The sequence below is a fragment of the Astatotilapia calliptera genome, chromosome 23 (genome assembly GCF_964374335.1).
Source record: "Astatotilapia calliptera chromosome 23, fAstCal68.1, whole genome shotgun sequence".
NCBI classification, from domain to species: Eukaryota; Metazoa; Chordata; class Actinopteri; order Cichliformes; family Cichlidae; genus Astatotilapia; species Astatotilapia calliptera.
The window spans coordinates 11,832,642-11,851,016 of record NC_137443.1 but is presented as its reverse complement, the minus strand read 5'-3'; the positions used below and the strand labels follow the sequence as shown (position 1 = coordinate 11,851,016).

At 46.1% G+C, this 18,375-nt stretch overlaps 1 protein-coding gene across 3 annotated transcripts in view; it reads left to right on the top strand.

The window, feature by feature from the left end:
- Positions 1–156: 156 nt before the first annotated feature.
- Positions 157–18,375, top strand: part of LOC113015673 (uncharacterized protein C1orf21 homolog) — a 31,045-nt gene continuing 12,826 nt past the window's right edge. The window contains exons 1-3 of one of the 3 annotated variants that reach the window (XM_026157781.2): positions 399–716; positions 13,965–14,040; positions 15,235–15,364. In XM_026157781.2, coding sequence (XP_026013566.1) covers positions 15,274–15,364 — 91 coding nt within the window. In that variant the 5' untranslated portion in view covers positions 399–716; positions 13,965–14,040; positions 15,235–15,273. Of the gene's footprint in view, positions 359–398; positions 717–13,964; positions 14,041–15,234; positions 15,365–18,375 lie in introns of those variants that run through there. The other 2 variants (XM_080297317.1, XM_026157780.2) reach the window with 2 other exon arrangements.

The following is an 18,375-nucleotide window of genomic DNA, read 5'->3' as shown; positions in this document are numbered from 1 at the left end:
TGATGAACACATGCTGGCTTTTGTGGAACAAAGAGGCAGGAGATGTGAAAATCACTTCTGTTCCGACAGAGGTTTCTGTGCAGTGGGCGGACACCCCCATCAAATCACTCGAGTCAATGTGACAGACGTGTAATTGGGAAATTGTCAGTATGCGCCATGGTATTACTGTCAGAGTGATTCAAACCCTGCTGCAAGAGTGCTCATCATATTTAGCAGAAATATGTATTTAAATCTGTTTTTGTCACTTGAGTAGAAGTACAAGTATCTGCTGAACCGATCCCATGTTTACACTCGCTGGCGGTTATTTTAATCCGGTGCCAAGAAATGAAAACACAGTAAAAGTACACGACAGAGGTAGGTGAGTACTCGGTACATTTCCAGCACTTTTGTTTATGTGCACATTTACGTGCGTGTCTCATGAATGCGAGCGGCTCTCCTGCTGTTCAGCGCCTTCGGAGCGTTTTTACGCAGCGGTGATGTGCAGCTCGGGCCCGGCGCTGATTGGTGGCTCGGTGGGGCACTCCTCAGCAAGATGGCTGCATTGCTGCGCGCAATAGTGGCATCCTGGTGAAATGACGCAAGCCACAGTTTACGTTCAGTCCTCGCGGCTCCGAGCCTGAGCTCTCCAGTCTCCATAGCGCAGATCCCGCCCGACACAGCCGGAAGACCGCCCGACTCTCCTCCTCCACCGGACCGAGTGGAACCGGTTCATTTGAGTAAGTAGCAGCGGGGATTGCCTGTTGATGTGTCCCAGAGGTGCGGTTTGTCCTGCTGTTCGTGGACTCTTTTGTTGTTGTTTCCCGAGTGTCCGTGATTACCGGGCGCTCTCCTTCCTGCACACTGTCGATGGTTTCTCGCTGGCGGGGCTGGCCGTGGGGCTAACGACGCTTTGTTTCTCTGTTTCTCTCGCTCGTTTTTAACTATCATTGTTGTTACTGGTGGTAAAATCCACGAGGAGCCCACACGGAGCTGTGTTCCTGTCTCGCGTTTGGACTGTGTGAATGCGCTCGCTCGCTCGCCTTGGACAGCGTTGGCTCGGCGCATTTCAAATTTTCCACACATCCTGGCGGCTGTGCCAGGCTGTCCCGCTGCTGGGAGCCCGTGTGTGTGTGTGCGGGGGGAAACACTCCTCACAGGGAAGAGCAGCTTTGGTCGAAGCTACAGGCCGTTAACCTTTGTGGAAATGAAACTATGAGCACACGCACACAGCACTGACTCCCCCTGTGGGGAACAAAGCTCCCAGTGTCTCCCTGTAGCACAGCTGGACACAGCTGTTAAGCGGCTCGAGCTCCAGGACAGAGCAGAGCTCTGTGGCCGGCCATGGGCTCACACCTCTGCTGCTGCTGCTAAACCTGTGGTACAACTTCTGAGCTGCCTTCTGTCCACAGCAGCCTTTTGGCCTGCGGGGGAACGACCTGCTGATCGTCTTTGTTCCTCATGACTGCCTCAGAGGAAGACAGAAGCTGCTGGATTGTATGAACAAAGTCACAGCAGCCAGGATTACATCTGATACACAGACCATTTGCAGCTCATTAGCTCAAAGTTACCGAGTCTGTTTCAGATGGATCCTTCCTTCCTTCCTCAGACACTATGAAGCACACCGGATCGCCAAAGGCACTTCAGAAGTTTCCAAACCGCCTTACTGGCTGCTGCCTTTAAATGTGCCATATGGTCATTAGCTACTGTAGACTACAGCGTGCCATCAGCAGCAGATCATTACACCCTTTGGTGGCTGTGCAGCTCTGGTGTAGCCAGACAGTTAAAGGGGACAGCATCCATCACCTGCAGCTCCCATCAGGGCCAGACCAGCAATCCTGTGGGTGGATGTTGTGGTGCCCCTCCTGACTTTAGCCTTGTTTTATCTCCATCTATCTGCCTCTCTCCTCCACACTCCCTCCCTCACTTGTTTATCTGTTACTGTGTGTGTGCTTGTTTCTCACATATGCCTTTCTGTTTCCGGTGGCTGAAATATAAACGTCTCACTCCTCCACACTCCTTCTCTTCCTCTCTATTCTGAGTCCTTCTGCTTCTTCCTTGTCCACCTGTGGCCTCCTCACCTTCAACTGATTAAAAGCGATCCAGGTGAACACACAGGCGCTCATAGGGTCATCCCGCAACACCTGTCGTGTCATCTTGTGGGGAAGTGGAGGGTTTCCATGGTTACCGCAGGATGTCTTCTCTGTCTGTGGGTGTGGGAGGGAGTTCCCGTGACTGTCTCTTCCATCCAGTTTGTGTTCGCTTTGCGGGCATTGTGTTCTGTGGGAGGTGCAGCTGAGTGCTGTCAGCTGTGATAAGGTAGTCTGTATTGCAGTGTGGAAAGCACAAGGTCAGCACAACTCAATCCTCCAGGTTCACTGTACCTGTCAGTTTGACTGAGGGCGTTGCAGGCTGATTAGGTTTTCTACCCGGCCGAATAAACAAAGTGCAAGAAGCAAATGTTGCAACACTAAGCCCAAAAAATCCGCACTTTGTCATTAGCCACCGCTGTGCTCCTTCTGCTCCGTGCATTCCTGTTTATTTTGCATTCGGTGTGCAGATCGGTGGACGAGGGCTGTTTCTGCCACCGGTCTGTGTGTGAGCAGGGATTGGCTGAGTGGCCTGCACACATGCTTTCTGTCACACGACGAAGGGTCCTGTCTCTGTGTCCCTGCCTGCGTTTACAGTTCAGTTCGTGTTCAGAGTCCAGCTGGGATGGAGACATGGGGACAAACTACAGTATTGATTTTGCTTTCCGTTTCTTTTTCTTTTTATTCGCCTGTTTTCCAATCTCTACTCTAGTTAAAGGGTCGCTGACGGGGTCTCAGCTGTGGAGCTGTTAATGCACAAGTAGGTGGTGGTGAAAAATTATATAAAAGGTCAGTGTTTTGGAGGAGGGGGGTTCCTGTTGGCGGTATACCAGTTCCATCTTCCCATACTATGACACCCTTGTGTGGCTGTTAATGCTCAGTTAGAGAACTCAGCTCTGTTATTAAGCATGTATGAACTGAGCCATGGTTGTTGGAGCCCAGCTTCCAGTACCACCAGCAGACATCAGGGCCAAGATTTCAGCGTCTGTCTTCCAGGCTTCACAAGATGGTAGCTGATGGTTATCTGATGGATTAGACTGTTTACCTGCGAGTTTACCTGTGCTCCGTAGCATTTGGACTACAAGCCGAACCCAGAAAGCTTTGTGTACTAAAAATATGGTCTCTCACCTACAAATTCTGCATATTGATGTTTGGAGTCTGTGCATAAAGATGAGAGTGCAGGTTGGTTTTACCTTTCAGCAAAACCCTAGTTCCTGTTTAGTCTAAGCATCTTGTGCACAAACATATCTGGAACTTGCTTGGTTGTTCAAATATAACAAATTCATCACAAGCAGAACTACGTGTGGCAAAACACTTATCCTTCACATGCATGTCGTCGGCATCACCGTATTGTAAATCATAATAATGTCTTTCTGGGTGTCTTTAGGGTAAACTGCTGGAAGGTTTTATAGCGTGTGTGTAGGATAATGGACCGACCAAAAGCACTGGTTTGCATCTGAAAGAATAACATTGCAGATGCGATACCAGCCATGTTGAGATTTTAAACACGGGCTCGTTTGCAGCCACCTGAAGAGGCGAAACATTCAGTGTGTTTTTATTCCCACACAAACAGTCGTCTGAAGGGTCTTGGCCAGTCGTCCTGCCAATTATGCAAAGATTCGTATGCGTAATTTCTTATGACTATTAATGCGGGCACGGTTTTAATTGTGTGCCTCGTGGGTTGGTTTGTTGGCAGTTCAGATGGATCTGGGTAAGAAAACATAAACACGTCTGACCTCGTGTGCCTGCTGTGGTAGAGGAGGCCGACACCATCAGCTGCGCAGCTGTCTGTCAGCAAACGTGATCAACAAGAAAATCGGTGATGTAAAAACATAAACCACCTGAATGCTCGGAAAGCTGCCCGGCCCAGACGGCGTGTCTCCTGCCACCCTCAGACACTGTGCAAACGAGCTGGCCCCAGTGTTTTCTGGCATTTTCAACTCCTCACTGCAGGCATGTCATGTGCCTGCCTGCTTCAAGTCCTCCACCATAATCCCTGTCCCCAAGAAACCTAGGATCACTGGACTAAATGACTACAGACCCGTGGCTCTGACATCTGTGGTCATGAAGTCTTTTGAGCGCCTAGTTCTCTCCCATCTCAAGACCCTCACGGCCCCCCTCCTGGACCCCCTGCAGTTTGCATATAGAGCCAACAGGTCTGTAGACGACGCCATCAACATGGCCCTACACTTCATCCTGCAGCATCTGGACTCCCCAGGAACCTACGCCAGGATCCTGTTTGTGGACTTCAGCTCTGCCTTCAACACCATCCTTCCAGACCATCTCCGAGACAAGCTTTCCCAGATGAATGTGCCTGATCCCATCTGCCGGTGGATCACTGACTTCCTGACGGACAGGAAACAGCATGTGAGGCTGGGAAAGAATGTCTCGGACTCCCGGACCATCAGCACCGGCTCCCCTCAGGGCTGTGTTCTTTCTCCTCTGCTCTTCTCCCTGTACACCAACTGCTGCACCTCCACCCACCAGTCTGTCAAGCTAATCAAGTTTGCAGATGACACCACCGTTATTGGGCTCATCTCGGACGGGGATGAGTCTGCCTACAGGAGGGAGGTTGAACGTCTGGTGTCCTGGTGCAGCCACAACAACCTGGTGCTGAATGCCCAGAAGACAGTGGAGATTATTGTGGACTTCAGGAAGCACACAGCCCCACTCCCCCCCATCATCCTGACTGACACCCCCATCACCTCTGTGGACTCATTCCGCTTCCTGGGTACCACCATCACCCAGGACCTGAAGTGGGAGCCCACCATCACCTCCGTCATCAAGAAAGCCCAGCAGAGGATGTACTTCCTGAGGCAGCTGAAGAAATTCAACCTGCCAACACGGACGATGATGCAGTTCTACACTGCAATCATTGAGTCCATCCTCACCTCCTCCATCACCGTGTGGTACGCTGGAGCCACTATCAGGGACAAACAGAGACTGCAGCGTGTTGTGCACTCTGCTGAGAAGGTGATTGGCTGCAGACTCCCATCTCTGCAGGACCTGTACACCTCCAGGACACTGGGGCGTGCAGCTCGGATCTCAGCTGACCCTTCTCACCCTGGACACAGTCTGTTTGACCTGCTCCCCTCAGGCAGGAGGCTCCGGTCCATTCGCACCAGAACCTCTCGCCATAAGAACAGTTTCTTCCCCTCTGCTGTTGGACACATGAACAATAACCATATGACCGTTCCCACCACTAACACATGACCCTACGCTGTGTCACTGCATCATTCCATGTTTGGCACTGATCACCACCTGCACTCATGTATATATCTTTCTACGTAGCACTCTTAATTCTTATTCTCATGTATATATCTCATGTATAGCTCATGCACATATCTTTCTACGTAGCACTTTTAATTCTTATCCCTACTTTTATTTTTTCATGTCTATTTAAGTGCTATTTATGACACTATGTTTGCACTGAAGCACCGCAGCAATTTCCTAATGTTGTAAACCTGCTCAACATTTGGCAATAAACCCCTTTCTGATTCTGATTCTGATTCTAGAGCTCTACCCTTAATTAGCAGCAGTACTTTTACTTTGGAGAACCTGCACCCAGGATGGAAAATAATATTCAGCTATAGAGAAGTGCAAAAATTCACAAGTACAGCTTTTAAATACTGCATTAAAAAGGTTTACTTCATTCACGCTCCCTGGATGCTGTTAATTATATCGCCGTCATGTCGCCCAAGAATTTTCCCCCATTACTTTTCCATCTTTCTCCTGTTTCCGCTGTTTTGCTTTGAAATCTTGTCAGTCAGCCACCTTAGGCTCTGACCTGCTTTCGCCTCAGTCCCACAGAAATGACTACCTGCCTTTTGCTCTTTCAGGGAACTGAGTGCTACTAACGCCAGCCATTTGCAGGCCTCAGAGGAGACATTTTATCCTCTAGTCTAGCCTGCATTAGTTGAAATCATTCGTTTCTCTATGGCTTGATTATTTTTACCTGTACCGAGATACGGCTTAATGCAGCTCACGTTTCAATTAGAGTGCTTAACTGCTCTTTCTTCGCTCTCTCTCTGAGTGACAGCACTGAAAGGAAATGGTGAGAGCCGTGCAAACTTCTGTGGGCCTGTAGTAACAACACTGGCCTCTTCCCAAAAATACATAAAAGCTTGTCTACAGCTTACTCCAGCTTCTTCACCAGCACATGCCTCAGTTCTGCACAATATGCCTCTCATTGTCAGTCACAAGGCCGGGCTTAAGTTTCACTCAGCAGAACAGGGTCCCCTCTGTTTCCACGTCCACTCCTCCACCCATGGCTGCTTGTCATCCTCATTACTACAGTGAGAGGAAGAGGAAAGAGCCACTCAACGGCAGACGGTGAAAAAGAGAGAAGAGAGGCACACAAGCAGCAGCAGAACACTCATGATGGACCTTTACTGTCCACCGGCCTGTGTGTGTGTACGTGCGTGTGTGTTGGCATGACTTCCCAGGCTTGTCAGGCTGATGGAGTGCCTAAAGTGGGACAGGAGGAGAGGTGCAGCATTTGCTGCCTGGCTAGAGTAAATATTATGGCGCACTGGCCCACGAGTTGCCGGCACTGTGCTCTGTCACATAGAGATGCAAAGACACGCTCAACACGCCGCAGCTCGCGATTCGCCGTACGAGTCATTTGCAGTGACTCCAGGTGGAGCGTTTTGATTTTTGAGCCGAGTGTTTATTAGGTCAGCTGGTGCAGTGTGTTTGCGTTCTCACTATGAGTTATGCAACATGACTAGTACATACGAGATGATTTGTCAATCAGATTTTCTCACTTAGTCATAGATTTTATCACATAAGCTGAACTGAGGGGGTTGAGTATAAGATAAATAAGGATTTTTAAAGTGTTAATTATGCAGAGCAATATTTTTTCCCTCAGGGAGCTTTACTGTTTGCTTATTTTAGCTGTACATACTTTTTTCTGGAGTTGTCCTCTATCATCACATACAGAAGGATGAATAATTCAGAGAAAATTGTGAACTTGTGACCCCTACAGTGAGGGATCCAGTGGCTCTGATATGCTGTGAGGACTCTTTCCTGGCATGGATCGAGGCCCAGTTGTCCCGTGGTGTTCTCAAATTTTTGATGACAGAGTGCCAAGTTAGGGAGCCAGCATATGACCGAGTGCCGCAGAGAAAACATCCAAACCTCAAACACTTGCAGGTGTTTATTCCATATTCAGAGGATAGACTTGTGGTGGTTTATAGCTTCATGTGTTGCCATATTTCTTTGCACCGGCTGTATTTGGGGTGTTATGGGGTCTCTTGAGGACAGAGCAGAGCTGTGAGCGAATGAATGTCGCGTATTGTTATCTTGTCATGCTGCTGCGCTCCATGAAATTGCAGGGGAAGCCTATGATGAAGCACTTTTTTGATCTAAAAGATTATGCCTCAATCTACAGTGCACCAGGGGTCATTGGATTGTTTGAGTATGAAAATGATGTGAATCATGTTGCTGGCTTTACTCAACCAAGGGAAACAGTTACTGGCTCCATCTCACTGGAGTAAAAATAGGATGGCAACTTCCTTGTGACTAGGAAAAATTGGTGGGTGGTGACTACATTGAATTGCTTAAAGTCCAAGGAGTTACTCCAACCAACTGGTTACCGTTCAGCTGCTTGTATTCTGGCTATAATCATGTATAAAAGCAAGGCTGTCACCATCCTGCAGCACCTACGTCACTATTGGAGGACAAATTTCTAAATTTCTGTCTCAGCTCATGGAAGTTAGGCTGGATTCTGGATCTAAGTAGTTACTGTGAATTTGTGTGCATTTAGACGGAAACAGATTTGATCTGTTTATCACAGTTAAATGCTGCGTCATTGCAGACTACATATAATTGTAAACTTGACTCCATTCAGCCCCAAACAGATATCAGACTGACTCTATCTCATCCCTGTTTTATCAACGTCTTGATGCTCCAAGGTTGTTTTCAAGACGTTAACTGACACTGAGTGGTTGCAGATCTGGCGTCCACCTTTGAAACTGCAGTATCAGAGGCAGCGACGGTGACGCAGGTCACACAGGGCGCGCAGTCGCAGCTCCGGTTTGGATAAAGGGGGAGAGAGGCTAGTTGGCTGATGATATCAGTAGATGTTCCACCTGAGAAGGCACCATTAATGCTGAATGTTATACACATGCTGCATTCCAGATGAGCTTTTGTGTTTTCATGGAAGTCCTTAATTATGTCAGCCAAGACTGCATGTATTACATCATGACCGCTCTGAAAGTCCAGCTGCCCACGCTCGCTGCACGTCACCGAGGGAGATGTGCTCCTTGCAGTAAACTCAAAAAGAGCCTAATGATATGTTGTGTTTTGTACTATTTTCAATTAAATATAGGCTTTGAGCCGTTTCAAACCACTGAATTCTCTCTTCTTCTTCTTTTTTTTTGTTTTAGATTTAAAGCGCATCCAAACCTTTTTTTGTGTTTTTGACATGCAGTTTCTAAAGCGTAACTCAGCACTCAGCTGTGAAGATGATGAAGCAAAGATAGAAACTGTCGCTGTGTCGTCACAGGTGAGGCTGCCCTGAAGTCACTCTCCCTGAGGCTTAAATGGCTGCTGAGCGAGCACTTCCCCATCACAGCCGGGAGCTTTACGGTGGGAACTGATAAACGTACACGTCCAGTTCACGCACAGAAATAAACCCGTTAAACAAAAACTCTCTGCTATGCTTCAACCAGTTTTCCGCCTTTGTTTGGCCCGTTTTTCAGGCTCTGTGGTTGCTTGTGCTCCCTCTGGCACAATCTTGCATTTGAGAAACCCTTGCACTGCACACTACTCGGTCTGTGTGCACGACCTGTGTTTGTGCAAGCATTCACATCTTCTTCACAGCGCTTTCTGAGTTCCTCCTTTAACAAACTGACTTGTAAAGGAGGCTTGTTCACAGACCTGAGGGCAGGTCACGTCCCACACCAACATATGCAGGCATGGGCAGGCCTCTGTGTTTGCCAAATAATTTTCAGGGTCTGGTTATTTGCCATGTGTTAAATATACAACTTGGTCTGCATTTAAGAAGAGCTCTTTGTATCGCCTGGCTCAGGATTATTGTTTCAAACTGCTTACAATTGCTTACGAGGTGAAACAGCAACAGGAGGCTCTGCGCCAAATCTGGGGTAAGATCGGCTTGAATGACGCAAGAGCTGCTAGCTGACATCACAACTTCTTTATCTTTAAACTGGGTTGCCCCTCTGTTTTGGCCAATATGCTCATAATGGATCTTGAGCATCTGGATCCAGAGGCGGTCGTGTGCCAGTTGGTGTTAAGAACCTTTTATCCTTTTCACACACTGGATGTTTATCGGGCCATGTTGGCTCAGCTTGTGAGCCAACATGGCCCGTGTGTGTATACACTGAGTTGCCAGGCTTGTCCCATTGACACACTTGAGCATCTACAGAGCAGCTCAGTCCTGCTGTCCTGTGGGTTAAATCAACACTGGAAAAAACAGAGCTCACACACTGCAGAACTCCCAGTTTTTACTTATTTATTTGTAACACGTCTTCAATAGGTAAAAATTGGCTGAGCACATTTTTTTTCCGTCTCAACAGCTGGCCCACACTGTGGTGTGGATTTTTTTTCCCGTATTTAAATCAAAGCTGAGCAACGCCCCACTGTGGTTTTGCACGTGGCACAGAATAGCGCATTGGGCAGAGCTCAGTACTAACTCGGGCTGATTCCTGCTGGAGTTGCCAGTCCTAAAAGTGTATGCACTGATCTCACTGTACAGTGGAACACGTGCAAACGTACAATGCCAGCGCGGCTCGTGCAGCAGCACAGTGGACGAGCCTTTGGTGGCTTTTTGTCGAAGCGTTTTATTGTAGTTTGTAAATTAAACTGTGCAGTTCCCTCAAAAAGCCATTTACCTGCACTTTGCTCTACATAAAGAGGTAAAAATTGACTTAATTAAAAAAAAAAAAAACGTCAACCAAAAAACAATTTTCACATTTGCATTGTTAATACTGATGTGTTACAGTGGCGATTTAAGACATATTTTGAGCAAAATGCACGTGTTTAGAGGTGGAGGTTTAAAGCTGGAGAATCAATTCAGATTGGTATCTCCATATTTTGTGTGCAGATTATGAATTCTTTAAAGTATTATTATTATTATTATTATTATTATTATTATGAAGTTTGATTAAATGTGAAATTCTGTCCATGTAGGCAACAACAAATGTGTGATTTTTGATGACTTATCACAGCTAATTGGTGAATCATCAGCAAACAATGGAAATGACCCAGTTCAATGGCAGACTGTTGGTAGACTATTGGAAGTCTGTTGGCAGACTTGTAGCAGACTTCTGGCAGACTGTTTGCAGACTGTTGGCAGACTGTTTGCAGACTGTTGGCAGTCTGTTGGAAGACTGTTGGCAGTCTGTTGGAAGACTGTTGGAAGACTGTTGGCAGACTTTTAGTAGATTGTTTGCAGACTTGTAGCAGACTTCTGGCAGACTGTTTGCAGACTGTTTGCAGACTGTTGGCAGTCTGTTGGAAGACTGTTGGAAGACTGTTGGCAGACTTTTAGTAGATTGTTTGCAGACTTGTAGCAGACTTCTGGCAGACTGTTGGTAGACTATTAGTAGAGTTGTGGCAGACTGTTGGCAGTCTGTTGGAAGACTGTTGGCAGACTTTTAGTAGATGGTTTGCATACTGATTCTGTCTTAGCAATATCTCAGTAGGTTTGGCAGCAAAAAATAACCGAAGTGAGATAACTACACCATAATAGATAAAACAAATACTGATAAAGTTGAACTTGAAGGACATAATATATATTGTTGGGTGTCTGGTGTTCAAACCTCTACATGTGTTTCTGATTGTGCAGCTCTGAAAATATATTATCTATGATGAAACCAACACTCAACCCTTCATGTAAGCATTCCTCGTTAAAACCTGCCAAAGATTTTTGTGATGCTTGTGAGAAGACCAAGTGTTAAAATGAGCAGAAGTCTGATTTTGAAAGGATGTGACTTCTTGAATTATGCGCCACTGAAGAATGTCTGAGCCTTTGGCCTTGGTGTTATTTATTTATAGGTGTGTTTGGCTGTGTAATAGTCTGCCGTTCTGGCTGTAGCTTATATGCATAACCCGAGTAATAGCAGCTTGGCCTAAGGATCCACAGCCTAGCATTATCCCTGCACACAACAATAGCTCTGGGAGTGCTAGGTCTATTTTAAGCCTGCTCCTACTCACAATTTGATGTTTCAATACACACAAATCAAAGCCTTCAAACAGATGCTGCCCACACACTAGAGACCCTTTGAAACTTCACGTCTATCACGGCTGCTCACATTTCTCAGCGTACGTCCTCCGGTGGTTTTCGGAAAGGGAGTTTCTGTGCTTTGTTCATCTAATGTTCACTTCAGTTGTACGCTAATAGTGAAGAGAGACTTGACTGCTCGCTCTTGGTGTCCTCTCTCCCGTTACCTTTGTTGGCATGTTCTTTTTCTATCTTTTTTTCTCCATCTCTGGCATTTGATTCTCCACTTCACTGTGATGTAACTCTGACAGATAACATGGGCTCCTCCGGCAGCGTTTCCAGGTGCATGCCTCGTGCTTCTTCCCTCATTTATGTGCCAATGTCAAGAGACAGATAATGCGGGATGCGATTATTGCTGTGTCTTTACGACAGCGTGCCTCAGACTGCTGCATTAAGATCTCCCAGCTGTGTGTGAGGTGATGGTGGCTTTATGAGCACATGTGAGGCATAATTGAGTTGTTCCAGAGTGGTAGTTGTAGTAAGAGGTATCCCAGGCTGCCTGGGACGGGCTGATAAGCTGCTCTCTAGACCAGAACTCCTACTCAAGCCACAGGTGACCCTACACACTCATCCCGAGCTTGCATGTGTGTGTCTAAGTGTCTGGATTCTTGCCCTCAAGGTATTACTCCCTCTTGCCTGTAGGCCCTTAGAGAAATTCATGTGTAAGCTCTGCTCAGGCTCCAGAGATTAATGTCTTTTCTCCTGCAGAGCTGAGAAAGGGATTCATATATGAGTTCTCTCATCTTGCACTGAATATTCACACACCTCAGAGTCTCAAAGGAGCAACGAAAGATAATTAATTTCAGGATGCTTCTTTTTTTTGCTATGTATGGTTTGTTCCTGAGAATTGTTGCAGTCTCCTCGACACTCCTCTGCTGCCTCACCGAGTGACAACCTGCCAAGTGACAGTGAATGAAGCAGCCTGTGATAAAGGGAACAGCAGCAGCTTAGTTTGCTGATAATACTGGCCAGTAAATTCTGGGCTACATAGTACCTGCACACGCAGGTACTCGAGCGCTGTGCACCTGGTGCTTTGTGTCATATCCAGTGAGATGGAAGCTGGTGGGCCGCAACCTAAAGACGGCCTCCTGTCAACTTCAAACGCTCTGAAGGAGCAGCGAGGGCCAGGCGGCGTTCTTTTGAAGCTGTGCACTCGTCCTCCTCTCTGGACCCTTTCTGTCCCACCTATTGTAGACCTTTTCCTTCCACCTTGTCCCCCTTCAGCTCAACCCACCCTCCCTTTCTTTGTCTTTTTCTCTCTATTTTCAGTGTCTTCAAAAAGCCTCTTCCTCACCCTGCCTCTTATTATTTATGTACCGGCGGCACAGATTTAATCAGGTGTGTGTGTGTGTGTGTGTGTGTGTGTGTGTGCGTTGAAGTAATTACAGAGACTTAACGGCCGAGTCAGACTGGTTTACAGGTTACAGGTTTGCTGAAAGTGAAAATATTACTGTAATGCATAAAATCAGTCTGTTGGTGTCTTTGTCTGTAAACTCCTCCGAGACCATCTGCACTCAAACTTGAACTACAGGTGCTTTACTACTTATCTGATGGTTCTCATCTATATCAGGCATTAAAAATGCATCAAGTTGCCTAGCAACAGATGAAAACTATTCGTTTTTAGCATTTATGAACTTTCAACACCTCATAAAAAAAATGTGTTTCAGGGGAGTGACATCAAACTCATATCCACAAAAGTTTCATTATGCATGGCTAGCAACCGCCTAGCAACAGGCCAAAATTACACTTTTTAGCATATATGCAATGTCTGTCTATCTAGAAATAAAATATTCATTTCAAATTTTAAGTATATCAGTTTACCAACAGCATGAACAGGCCAAACAGTATAATAGCACAGAGCCGTATTCGTATCGCCGATGTTCCAGGTAGATCAGATCACCAATCTGATATTTGGATTGGATATCCGGACTGGAAAAGGTCGATGCTGATGCGGTGAACGTGGCTCCCTGTTGCTCTGCGTTTGCTGTGTCACAGTCAGTAGCAGAGCAGCATTTGCTCATGTAGAGAGACTTTATCGTTCATTTTATGCATCGCAGTCCTGTTTACACTTTTGTTGTTGATCCTGATGATGTTAACAGTCCATATAAGAATAATCGCAGTGTCTTCCTCAGAGTAGGAACACCTCGCTCATTTAACACAGCTATTGGATTTTTACTCTGTGTCAACAGATCAGTGCATCCTTATATCATGGTGCCCGATATGCAAAACAATTTTTTTTGTTTGTTTATTTTTAATGGATGGTAACACAAATTGGTGTAATCTAGGGAAGGGTTTATCTCTTCAGCAATGTTGGCTTCATGTAGCAGAGAAGCATCACTACTGAGCAGATAGTGGTGCAATAATCACATTAACTTGCTATGTAGTTCCCATAAAATCCCATCACTTCTCCTTTTCTGTGTAACTTCATAAATACAGCTAGTCAGACATTTACATTCATGAACTTTGGACAGACAGTTGAACAAATCAGGGAGGGGTCATCTGAAGTTGCCTTTTTCTCCTACATTTCAGATAACTCATGATATACATGCACTGTCACTACTGGAAACGCTTGGTGTAATTTTAGGTGAGGTTTCTAATGAGCTATTTATATATAGTAATATGTACCTATTCTTTTTATGTTGAATTTTTTGCAGGATATTAGAAGAAGGGGTAGTTTCAGCAGCTTTGGCAGATTTTGATGCCAGATGTTTGGACTCGTGACCCCCTGAGGTTGGTTTGTGTCTCCTCCCCTGTCCTTGAACTTGGTATTTTTCGTTTGCAGCCACTTATACTGGGGATTATATTAATATTATCTTCTCACTAATAAAAATCAGCATTGCTATCTGGCACAAAATCTATGCGGGCTGTGCTGTAATTAGTTTTTAGTTTAACTCTGCAATTAATGACTGTGATAAGTGCAGAGTCATTAACTCTGTATTAATGAATCCAAAGACTAAATAACACCTGAACTGTGTCACTGATCAGCCCACCTGCAGCTCCTGTGATACTGGTAGAGTTCAGCTAATTATTTTTGGTTGTTTAGACCAACAGCTTCACTCTCTTAGCTCACCCGTTAATTTAGTTTTCACAGACACAGTGTATTTTACACTGGCAGTTTCACGGCCCACTGCAGATAGACTGCAAACATCTATCGGAGGAACATAGTTTGGCATTTAGCAAAAGAGGGAACTGGACATTTAACAGCTGGAGACAAACAGAACTTTGAGGGTGGTGAATATTCACCAAGCAGCCAAAGGTACGGATGCTGATGTTGCTGCTTGCGCAGGCAACCAAGAGGTTTTCTATAAACATCACTTAGTAATGTTTTCAGATCAAAAGTCCAAATATTCAGGTGTGACTAGCTCTGTAAGTTTTCACATTTAAATACATTTGTGTTCAGTTTCACAAAACACATTTATTTATTTATGCATTTCTTTTAGTTTTTTTAGGTGTTTTGTATAACAAGAATAAAAAGCATAAAGCATATATCAGATGGGTTATGCTCTTTATTTACCCTGCACTGCACCCCTGCTGCTGCTGCTCCATGTATTTAATGGCAGTGGCTATTTTTAGCTCTGAAAGAAACTCTTATGAGGAAGTAATAACCTGCAGCATGCGCTATAAATGTGCATTTCTCTTTCTACTGAGCCTCTTAACGCCAGGTGTGAATTCACACTTCTGTGAAGTGTGCTTTGGTTTCCTGATTCAGAGGGATGGAAAGGATGGGAAAATGAAGACAAGTCATCTCTGAGGGTTGTGCTGCATGGAAAAAAAACAACATAAACGACATTTTGCACCGATCGGGAGTCGCCATAAAAGCTCAAACCGTCGATCATGTTTGTCAGAGCGCCGTAAAAACAACAGCGCTGTTCGTTTTATTGTGTCTGTCGTGAATACGAAGTCTTGTTTTCTCTCTCTGTGCAGGTGAGAGTGCGATGAGGAGAAGTTTCAGAGTGTGAGGCCATGGGCTGCACCTCGGCCAAGCAGGTGTCGGCCGTGCCCAGCGATGAGGAGGGACGCGGCAAGGCCTACAGCAACGGCGACGTCTTCACCGGTCAGTTCGCGAACGGATGTCAATAAAATCTTCACTGCTCCATTTCACTCAGTTGATTGCTCAGCGTGGACCCATTACCCCGCCTGCCCACACAATATACATCCTCATTGTTACAGCTCACGGTACTTCGGCGGAGTGTAAAGTTCTCCAATTCAGACAATAACTGTCAACACCGCCGCTTTTATTGGAGATGTCTGTGTTGACAGTTCGTGTAAGAGAGGAAGTAACCAGTTAGTGAGATGACGGCGTTGAGTCGTGTCCTTGGATGGGACCTGGCGTGTTCGTTCCATCTCCATATTGCTATTCTTGCGTTTTTATTAGAGTAGAACAACAGAGAAACGTCTTCTCGCTGACATCAAATGCTAAAAATGTAAAAAGTGAAGGTTTCTGAAACTGTAAATGGTAAACTGCTGTCACAAAGCAGACAAAGGCTATTTGATGGGCATCATGAGTCCATACTGCTTTGGTAACCAGCCAGAAAGGTTTGAAAACAGCTGGATTAGCTCAAAAGAACAACAGTTTTAACAATGCTCACTTTCTACAAATGTGTCTCCCAAACACGACCTAATTTTGTAGATTTGATTAATAAAAAATGCAGAGAGATTCATTAGTAATGAATATACTACAGTCCTTAGTTGCTTCCTTTGCTTTAGCAGCGTGTAGCCGGCTGTTGTGTAATGAGGGGCAGGAATAAAAGCTGGAGCCGGAGAGAGATGATGGGTGGCGGAGGGATTAACAGCGATTAAGAATTAGGAGCAACACTCTGGTATAGCTGCAGGCGGGTGAATGGATGTGGCAGATGATGATCCACAGGAGGTCCCCTCTCTCTGTCTATCTGTCATCCCCCTCTCCCTCTGATCTTTCTAACTCCTCTCCAGCCTCTCACCTCCTCCCTGTAACCCCTCTCTAACTCTGCTCCTGCCCTGTTTCGTGCTCCTCTCTGTTCTCTTTTGCCCTCTCGTCTCCCGCTTTGTCTTCTGAGCAGCGCCAGAACACGGCAAGGAGACATGAAGGAGAGCAATGAGATGAACATTTTTTTCCTTGAGAGAGGAAGAGAGTGACGTATTTTGGCACTGCAGGCCTTTTTTTTTCTTTCTTCAATCTATTCTCAACTTCTGTGTCTTCCCGTCCCCCCTTTCAAGGCCTCGCTCTTCTCTTCCTTTTTCTCTCTGTCACACTATTTTGGGTCTCTGCACCCCCTTCTCCTCCCTCCTCCTTCTCTTCCTGCCTTCATCTCCCAGTGTTTCTCCCAGCTCTTTTCCTCTCTTCTTTGGCACAACATTAGGTCAGAACCTTGTGTCCTTTCACATCCCCTCCTCCTTCCTCCCTCTTAGTCCCATCCTATCCCCTAGTCTCACTGTCAGTTGGTTAAAGGGAAATCTGGAATGGCAGTGCATGGGTTGGACTACTATTTGAGTGTGTGTGGGGATATCTTTGTGGGGACCAAAAATTGGACAATTACAATACTTGTGGGGGCCAACAGCCCTTATGGGGACCACACATTTTAAGGCATTTTTGAGGCTCAAAATGTGGTTTTAGCGTCAGGGTTACATTTGGGTTATAGTTATATTTAGGGTAAGGGCTAGGGTTAGGCATTCATTTTTGATGGTTAGGTTAAGGGTAAGGGGCCAGGGAAAGCATTATGTCAATTAGATGTCCCCACAAGATATGAATATCCGAGGTGTGTGTGTGTGTGTGTGTGTGTGAAGGTAGAGATGGAAGTGACCTGGATTGTGCGGATTAGAGTTATCCCAGGCCTCAAAACCCCAAAAGCATCTCCCTTCTTAATGCCCCCCTTCCTTATCTTCACCCGCTTCGCGTGCACATCTTTCTGCTGTCGCTGTCGTCACATACTGTGCAGTCATTCTTTCCCACTCGACTCGCCGCCCTTTACAACCGCTGCCAAACTGGCTCGCAGCATCCGGTTTACTTCTCATGACTTAGGCGGAAAACACTGGTCGGCTCTGGTCAGCCTATACGCACACAAGTGTAACCCCAGCGGGCTGCGCGTCGGTGTGTTTGTATTCACGTATGCGCTGATGTTTTCATATCAGTGTGCTCAGTTAGACAGTAAGCCCTATTCATGCTCATGCAGATCTGCCTCCAACAGATTGTCTGGCAATCAGTCTGTCCTTGTGCCCTCTGTGTGCGTGAGTGTGTATTTGTATGTCCCAGATATTCAGACTCCGGCCGCTAACCCTAACCAACCCCCCAAATGCCCTGCCCTCCCCTCCCCAACCCTCTCTCAGTCGCTCTCACACAATAACCGGAAAAGGCTCAGCTCCATTACACAAACGCTGAGGGGACGACGAGGGAAAATAGCAACACTCTCCACAACATCGTGCTGCTGATGTCTGTAATAATTACAGTCAGAGGAGATTAGAGTGGAGATAGCAAGTATATCTGATTGTATATGTGGCAGCTCAACATTTATAGAAAACAAGGCGGTGTGCAGTTTCAGTGTTTATCTCAGTTTTTGTGCTGAAAGGTTCAACTGTCTCACTGAATGAACACGTTACTGTCCTTCTGTGCCACAAGCAGACAACGCTACAATCACTTCCTGGGAGTAAAACGGGATTGCTCAGAAATTATTGTTCAAAGAAACTCGGGGCTTTCTTTATCGGACTGCCGAATGAGAATCAGACCTTGGAAATATTATCGCAGATGAAAAAAACAAAACAGACCAGTTGCTTTCTTGAATTAACCGATTGTGCCGTCGGTTCCCTGTTAAACTCGAGGAACACAAAACACAGCTGACAGCCCAAAGTCACAAAGGACATCGTTTCTGTGTACGTTGCGTGCCGAGTGAAAACGACTCCTCTCTGGGGCAGCGCACAGACCTGAAGGTCACCGGTTCAATCCCTGGGATGGAAAGATAGACTTGGAACCAGAGGTGAGAGCAGCATTTGAAATGAATCCATCAGAGGGGCAGCTCAGAGTCAGAGAGGCAGAAATGGGTTGCACATGTGCAGCAGAGGCAGAGAGGATGATGAAGAAGATTCATGGATGTA